The sequence below is a fragment of the Acanthochromis polyacanthus genome, chromosome 8 (assembly GCF_021347895.1).
Source record: "Acanthochromis polyacanthus isolate Apoly-LR-REF ecotype Palm Island chromosome 8, KAUST_Apoly_ChrSc, whole genome shotgun sequence".
NCBI classification, from domain to species: Eukaryota; Metazoa; Chordata; class Actinopteri; family Pomacentridae; genus Acanthochromis; species Acanthochromis polyacanthus.
In genome coordinates this window covers 38,039,354-38,048,007 of record NC_067120.1, presented here as the reverse complement: position 1 = coordinate 38,048,007, position 8,654 = coordinate 38,039,354, and the positions used below count along the sequence as shown (strand labels likewise).

Below are 8,654 nucleotides of genomic sequence, written 5' to 3'. Positions count from 1 at the left end.
TCAACATGCATTTTTGCAAATTCCAGTCTGGCTTTTTTATGAGTTTTTTTCAGCAGTGGTGTCCTCCTCGGTCGTCTCCCATGAAGTCCACTTTGGCTCAAACAACGACGAATGGTGCGATCTGACACTGATGTACCTTGGCCTTGGAGTTCACCTTTAATTTCTTTGGAGGTTGCTCTGGGCTCTTTGGATACAATTCCAACGATCCGTCTCTTCAATTTGTCATCAATTTTCCTCTTGCGGCCACGTCCAGGGAGGTTGGCTACTGTCCCGTGGGTCTTGAACTTCTGAATAATATGAGCCACTGTTGTCACAGGAACTTCAAGCTGTTTAGAGATGGTCTTATAGCCTTTACCTTTAAGATGTTTGTCTATCATTTTTTTTCCGATGTCCTGGGACAATTCTCTCCTTCGCTTTCTGTTGTCCATGTTCAGTGTGGTACACACCTTTTCACCAAACAGCAGGGTGACTACTTGTCTCCCTTTAAATAGGCAGACTGACTGATTATGAGTTTGGAAACACCTGTGATGTCAATTAAATGACACACCTGAGTTAATCATGTCACTCTGGTCAAATAGTTTTCAATCTTTTATAGAGGTACCATCATTTTTGTCCAGGCCTGTTTCATTAGTTTGTTTTTTTAAATAATTATGTTAATCAACAATTCCAAAGTAATGGCTGTTTTTGATTATTTAATTTTCAATACATTTTTATTTATTGTTACTTTTGTGAGTTTCAAGTGATGTCAGTGAGAATTGTGGGTTTTTCCTTCTTTAACTGAGGGGTACCAACAATTTTGTCCACGTGTGTATATTCCAGTATTCTAGAATAGGTGTGCTGATGTTTTCTTGTTTTCAGGTTGACGGAGATATTCCCACCAGAGTGAAGAGAAACGCTCATGAACTGATCCTGGACTTCATCAGATCCAGGCCTCCCCTCAAACCGGTCAGTGTCTGTTAAATAGTCAACATCACTGGGCTTTAATGTGGAGTTTAGCACATCTCTTGGTGGTAAAGATGCTGTTTTTAAGCTCTTTTATTGATCAGATCTCATCCACACATTTTCCTGAGAGTCTCTGATTAAAAATTAAAACACAAATTAAGGTTGTTTCCATTCACTGTTCTGGAGAGAATAAAAAAGACAGCTTAGTGCTGTGAAAAGGCGGCAGGTAGATGACAATAAATGACATTTTTAAACTAGTAAAATTACCGTAAATTAATCTGTATTTTTACAAATAGTAAGTTGTTCTTTTTGTTGTTGTTTCTTTCTAAATGGTAGAAATGGTCATTCATTATTTTGCTATGTTTGACTGTAAATACACATTTTTTTGATGGGATTTTCTGGATGTTTTCTGGATGTTTTCTGGTGTTTTCTGCATGTTGTCTGATTGTTTTCTGGATGTTTTCTGATTGCTTTCTGGATGTTTTCTGATTGCTTTCTGGATGTGTTCTGCATGTTTTCTGGATGTTTTCTCGATGTTCTCTGGTTGTTTTCTGGTTGTTTTCTGCATGTTGTCTGATTGTTTTCTGGTTGTTTTCTGATTATTTTCTGGATGTTGTCTGATTGCTTTCTGGATGTTTTCTGCATGTTTTCTGGATGTTCTCTGGTTGTTTTCTGGTTGTTTTCTGCATGTTGTCTGATTGTTTTCTGGTTGTTTTCTGCATGTTGTCTGATTGTTTTCTGGATGTTTTCTGATTATTTTCTGGATGTTGTCTGATTGCTTTCTGGATGTTTTCTGCATGTTTTCTGGATGTTCTCTGGATGTTTTCTGGATGTTCTCTGGATGTTTTCTGGTTGATTTCTGTATGTTCTCTGGTTGTTTTCTTGATGTTTTCTGGTCGTTTTCTGGATGTTGTCTGGATGTTTTCTGGTTGTTTGTGGGGTTTTTTTGGTCGTTTTCTGGATGTGTTCTGATTGCTTTCTGGATGTGTTCTGCATGTTTTCTGGATGTTTTCTGGATGTTTTCTAGATGTTCTCTGGATGTTCTCTGGATGTTTTCTCGTTGTTTTCAGGATGTCTTCTGGTTGTTTTCTGGTTGATTTCTGGATGTTCCCAGGCTGTTTTCTGGATGTTTTCTGGTCATTTTCTGAATGTTTTCTGAATATTTTCTGGATATTTCTCTTCCAGGTTTCAGAGCGAAGCCTTCCTCCTCCTCCTCCTCAGCATCAGTCGCTCCATGAACGAGTTCTAGCCGAGATCAAGCAGGAGAGGAAACTCCGACCGGTGGAGCCGCCGAGCGCCAGACGTAAGAACAGAAACCACGTTAATTACAACCAGAGCTAAAGTAAAGGTCAAATATACGGTTTATTAAATCTAAAATACCACAAACTTTATAATTCTAATTTGTAAGAAATGCTCATGTCTGATATCTGTTCTTGGTTACAGTTTTAAAACAGAATTTTTCCTCCTATGGAGCCTGCAGAAAAAAAGAAAAATTAAAAACCAAGTTCAAGTAAAACTTATAAGAGAACAAATAAAATGTTATAAAATTGACAAAAGATGATGTCCAAAAAAGTAGAAAAAATTGTTAAAATTCAAATGCAAATAAAACTTAATAAAATGAAGAAACAATAAATATAGCTAAATTCAATGTGCATACAACTAGAATAAAAAAATAAAACTTAAAAGACAGTGATAAAAATAACTAAATAAAACTAAACAAATAAACAAGGATAAATAAATTAAATAAAATAGATCAAAGACTATGAACATAAAACTGGTATTAAAATAAATAAATTACATAAAGCTAAATTAAGTAAATAAATTCATATAAAATCACAACCACAATAAAATAATGAACTAATGAAAAATAGAAAACAATACATCATTAATAAATGAAAATATAATAAAGGCTAAAAACAATCTAATCAGAAATGAGGTTAAAACATTAAATTTTAAATTAAATTTCAGCACTTTAAAGTTTTCAACCAGAAGTTTAGAACCAGAAGAAGAAGAATCTGAGCTTCAGAATAAATTAAAGATCAATTTAAAATCAATACAGGAAGTTAGTTTTAGTTTGTTCCGCTCTGCTGCTTCTCCAGCCTCAGATTTAGATCATTATTATAAATTAATGTCTATTTAAAGCCCTAATAAGTCCCTAATTATCCATTTTAGCTTCTTTAGCAGCCTTTTAGTGTTTGCTGCTGGAGTTAAAGTTAAATTAAATCCGACTTTAGAGCTGAAACTGGTTCTGAGAGGAAAGTTGAGAGCCGCAGGAGTCGTTCAGACGGTTTCTGCTTTCAGAAATATCGAGCCGTTATTTAAAGATGAAGGTCGAAGGATGCAGCTGATGATCAGATTCACTGCAGAGGCTCAGCAAACGCAAACTGTTTGTTGTTGTTTACCTCTGTTTGTGTTTATTTTGCTTCTGTTTTAGTCGGTTTTATTCCCTGTCTGGTCATTTTTTTTGTCCCTGTGCTCATTTTGCACTGATTTGGGTTCATTTTCATCTCTTCTTTGATTGGTTTTCATTGTCTTTGTTGTTGTTTTTGTGTCTCTTTGCAGCCCTTTTCCATCGACTAGTCCTTTTGCGTATGGCTCTGTCCTGGTTTTTATTGACTCAGCATCTGTTTGTGTTATTTTGCTTCTACTTCACTCAATTTTAATTTCTTTCTGGTCATTTTGCATTGATTTGTGTTAATTTTGCATTTATTTGTGTTACTTTTGCCTGTCTTTTTGATTGTTTGTGTCTCTGAGCCGCCATCTTTAGCATCTAGTTGTACTGTTGTGTTCTTAACAGCTGCTTTCATTTCTGTTTTCATTTTGCTTCTGTTTTTCATTGTTTTGAGTCTCTTTCAGTCAGTTTTAATTTCGTTCTAGTCATTTTGTGTCTCTTTGCAGCCATTTATTTGGCTTAACTTTGCGTGTCTTTTTGATTGATTTTTGTGTCTTTTTGCAGCCAGTTTGCATCTAGTAGTGCTTTTATGTTTCTACCAGTCAGTTTTATCTGTTTTGATTGCAATTGTGTCAGTTTGTGTTCATTGTCGTCTCTTTTTTGGATTGTTTTGTGACTTTTCCTGCACCCCTGCGCATCATGTAGTTTATTTGTGTTGTACAAGTTGTAAACACAAACACTCAGCAAATAATATCTTGAACATTTTTCTCCACGCACAACTAAAAAATGAGATTAAATGCAGTTTAAAAGCTCCTGTCGGTTCACAGTGATTGTCTTTGCATCTGAAGCTGATCGTATTAATAAATTAATGGTCTCTGTGTCCATCTCTCAGCGTTCGGCTCGCTGCCCTGCCTCGCTCAGACGTGTCCCTGCAATGTCAAATCCACGTCCTGCATCGACCTGTCGGTGTCGGATCCTCGGCCGCCGGCTCGACCTCGAATCCTGCTCAAGGCCCCGACGCTGGCCGAGATGGAGGAGATGAACATATCGGAGGTAGGAGATGTTTTTCCTGCAGAATAAGTGGGTTAAAATCCTCTGAGCAGACACACAAACAAGGATTCCCCACTAAGACTCAACAACTGGGGAGATTCTCCGATTTTTTTTCCACCTTCTTTTATTTTGTTGCATCAAAACTTCCTTTTTAAAGCTTCAGCGTTTTGAAGAATCTCAGAGGGAAGCGAGCTGCAGGTCAGAAAAAACTTCTGCTTCACGCAAACAGAGAATAAAGAGTTTTCTGTTCCACATTTGCACTAATATCTGCTGCAAGTCTGCAATATCTGGGTTAGAACAGGAGCCCTGGGTGTCGTCTTTCTGCTAGAAAATGTTTCATTAAAACTCTCTGAGGAGTTCGTCTCCTCCTCCGTGGTCACCGGCAGACAGTAAATACATACTGTAAATCCCAGCTGCCGCCAAGCAATTTAAAGCAGATTATGCTTTAAGTTGTGCAAACATCGTCTTGGAGGAGGAGATTTTATGTGTTGGTCTCTTTCAGCTGACCAGGAAAGTGAATGAAGTCAGAATTTACACTAAAATATATCAGGATTTAGCCCATAAAAGCAAAAAAATGTGAATAATTCTGCTCTTTTGCCTGAGAATCTTCACATTTTTAGGTTTTCTTCAGTATTAATCCAGTGACGGCTGTCTAGATACGTTAGCTAAATTGCTAAATCTGCGTCAAATTGGAAAAATCCAGACAAATGAGTCACAACAAACTCTCCTGACAGCTTTAATCCTTCCCAGAATGGTGTCAAGTTTCCATCTATCTGGAGAATCCTCTATTTTCCCACAGGAAGGACGATATTCCCACGTTAAAATAACAAAATAAGAGCCTCCGATTGTAGTAAAGTCACTGATCAGAACAGTTTGATTTAAAATTTAAACCCTTTTCACCAAAAACATGAATCCTGTTTGGATGTGAATGTAGCTACCCGTCCAACTTTAACTTTATTTACTAAACTAAGTGTAGTTTTTGCAGGTTTTTTTCAGTTTTGGCTTTTATTTTGAAAGAGTTTCCCCCCACCTTCACGTTTTGCTATTATTTTTATGGTAGTACTTTAATAAAGAGCATAAAATAAGGATCTGGAGCATGTTTTCCTTTTTATCTCTGCTAATAATCAGTAACATTTGAGGTTTAACGTCATATTATTTACTGAAAATTACGTGACCGATGTCGTGCAAAAGCAAAGTAATAAATTCAGATTCTGAAAAGAATAAATTAGTAAAATATTGTAATACTTCCTGCGGCATTAATGCATTTGAAAAATATGTACTGAGGTAATAAATCCAGTGAGAATTCAGCTCATTTTTCTCATAGACTTCTGTAGAATCAGACGACCAGAAGAGTTGCCCCCTGGTGGCTGTTTGAAAGAATGCAGGTTTAAAAAACATCCATCCACCCATCCATCCATTCTCTATACACCACTTTATCCTCACTAGGGTCACGGGGGTTTAAAAAAAAGTTATTTTATGAACAGTCTGTGGTCTTTAGAATCAGTCTGAGAAGCTTAGAAAACAACTAAAAGTCCCAAAATAGGAGCAACACGCTGATTTAGGCTAAAAATCCAGATTATTTTCAGGGGATTCTGTCTCATAAGGAGGTTTAATTAAGTCGACGTACGTTATTACAGAGACTTTCAGGGTTATCAAGCTGAACCGTTGGAGTTATATCACTGATTTCTCTTCATTGCATCTCTATAAACTCATAAAATCTATCACACTCTGACATCTGCTGCATTTATGCATGAAATCAGAGCTTTTTCAGTCTGCAGAGTTACGTGGACAGCAGTTAAAATGGAGCTAACCAGGAAGGTGAGTGCAGGTTTCCTCCAAGGCCACGGCTCTGTTTTACAATTTTAAAGAGACAAATTCACTCTAAAATGTGAGAGATTCTTCTTTTCCTCATACAGTTGAAGACAAAATTCTTAGCTCCTTTATAAATAAATATTTAATAATTCTTTTTCTGTGTGCAAAGTAAAATGTAAGACTAAGATGTTTGGAAAAGCTGTGTTAAAAATTCCTCAATCTGTTTATCAGCACAGTTTCATAGGGGGGCTGCTAATTTTGTCTTCAAGTGTAGTTTGTGTTGGTGGATTTTGCATAATCTTGGCGCCTTAGTGGGTTAATAAACTGGTCTGACCTGTAGTTGTAGCTTCATTTGTGTTTAAATGTCTCTGTAGATGAAATTAAAGAATCAAGAAGCCAGAAGTCCACCTTTAAGTGTTTAAACTTTGCAGTATTCATATAGAGGATATAAAGTCATATGTAGCTGAACTTACAGACTAGTTGAGAAGCTCAGACATCCAGAAGAACTTTGAGATCCTTCGCTGGGCTTTTACTTAAACCGTCTCAGATTCAAATGCAGCCAGAACACCAATTTCACTGTATTGTTATGATATTTTAGAAGGTTATTGAGTTCAATTTTTGCCTGTAAACATCTCAGGAGGAGCTTGAAAGCACTGAAGTGGATAAAATTGAGCTGAACCACATCTTAACATCTGATAAACCGCTGTAAAATCTGCAAAATTTGTTCTTCCCACCTTCAGGAGGAGGAGTCCCCAGATAACGGCGAGCTGAGGAGGACTGAAAGTTCCCCGACTCCCCTGAAGAGGGACCGGTCGTTCTCCGAACACGACCTGGCCATGCTCCGAGGAGAGATGCTGCCTTCACTGTCCGAGTCCACCGAGCTGGGAGGGACGGTCCGACTGAGGGGGGAGAGGCCGAGATCCAGAACTCTGACCGGAGCTGGACCGCTTCCTCATTACAGAGGTAGGACCGGAGAACCTGGACGAGTTTTATGTGTGATGGAGGAAAATAATCTGTTTCAGCTGTTAATCTGATGCTGGAGTGAGTAATTTCACTATTTTGAAAGCAGTTTTTAGGAACTCTAAGTGACTGAGTGGAGACTAGAGGCTTCTCTGTGCTTGAGAGGCGTTTAAGGGACATCAAGGAACATGAAGGTTTACAAGGAACATCAGGAAATTGTAGCTTCTACCAAGGGATGTGAGGCATTTAGGGAACATTGGAAACCTGTACCATCTAAAAACGGAGCTGAGGCGTTTAGGGAATATTGGAAACCTGTGGCATCTAAAAATGAATGTGAGGTGTTTAGGGAACATCGGAAACCTGTGGCGTCTAAAAATGAATGTGAGGCGTTTAGGGAACATTGGAAACCTGGCGTCTAAAAATGAATGTGAGGCGTTTAGGGAACATTGGAAACCTGTCGTCTAAAAATGAATGTGAGGCGTTTAGGGAACATCAGAAGCATGGGCGTCTAAAAATGAATGTGAGGCGTTTAGGGAACATCAGAAGCATGGGCATCTAAAAATATATGTGAGGTGTTTTGGGAACATTGGAAACCTGTCATGTCTAAAAATGAATGTGAGGCGTTTAGGGAACATTGGAAACCTGTATTGTCTAAAATCAGAGGTGAGGCGTTTAGGGAACATCGGAAACCTGTGATGTCTCAAAATGAATGTGAGGCGTTTAGGGAGCATTGGAAACCTGGCGTCTAAAAATGAATGTGAGGCGTTTAGGGAACATCAGAAGCATGGGCATTTAAAAATGTATGTGAGGCGTTTAGGGAACATTGGAAACCTGTGGCGTCTAAAAATGAATGTGAGGCGTTTAGGGAACATCAGAAGCATGGGCATTTAAAAATGTATGTGAGGCGTTTAGGGAACATTGGAAACCTGTGGCGTCTAAAAATGAATGTGAGGCGTTTAGGGAACATCAGAAGCTTGGGCATCTAAAAATGAATGTGAGGCGTTTAGGGAACATCGGAAACCTGTACTGTCTAAAAACGGAGGTGAGGCATTTAGGGAACACTGGAAACCTGTAGCGTCTAAAAATGAATGTGAGACGTTTAGGGAACTTTGGAAAACTGTCATGTCTAAAAATGGATGTGAGGCATTTATTGAACATCAGAAACCTGTAGCATCTAAAAAGAACGCGAGGCGTTTAGGGAACTTTGGAAAACTGTCATGTCTAAAAATGGATGAGAGACATTTAGGGAATGTTGGAAAATTATCCTGACAACTGATTGATATGAGGCATTCAGGGAACATCAGAAAATGATAGCATCTGCAAATCTCGTGAGGTGTTTAAGGAACTTTGGTGAATTGTAGAATCTACAAATAGACGTGAGGTGTTTCAGTTGAGTCTCCTGTTTGATATGAGGCATTTAGGGAACATCTGTAAACTGCACCATTAACCGATGAATGTGATGTGTTTAGGAGACATCAGTAAATTGTAGTTCCTACTT

At 38.1% G+C, this 8,654-nt stretch overlaps 1 protein-coding gene across 1 annotated transcript in view; it reads left to right on the top strand.

The window, feature by feature from the left end:
• spire2 (spire-type actin nucleation factor 2) overlaps positions 1-8,654 on the top strand; it is a 30,565-nt gene that overhangs the window by 6,414 nt on the left and 15,497 nt on the right. The window contains 4 exon segments of the mRNA XM_051952177.1: positions 800-945; positions 2,128-2,245; positions 4,227-4,387; positions 6,937-7,159. Coding sequence (XP_051808137.1) covers positions 800-945; positions 2,128-2,245; positions 4,227-4,387; positions 6,937-7,159 — 648 coding nt within the window.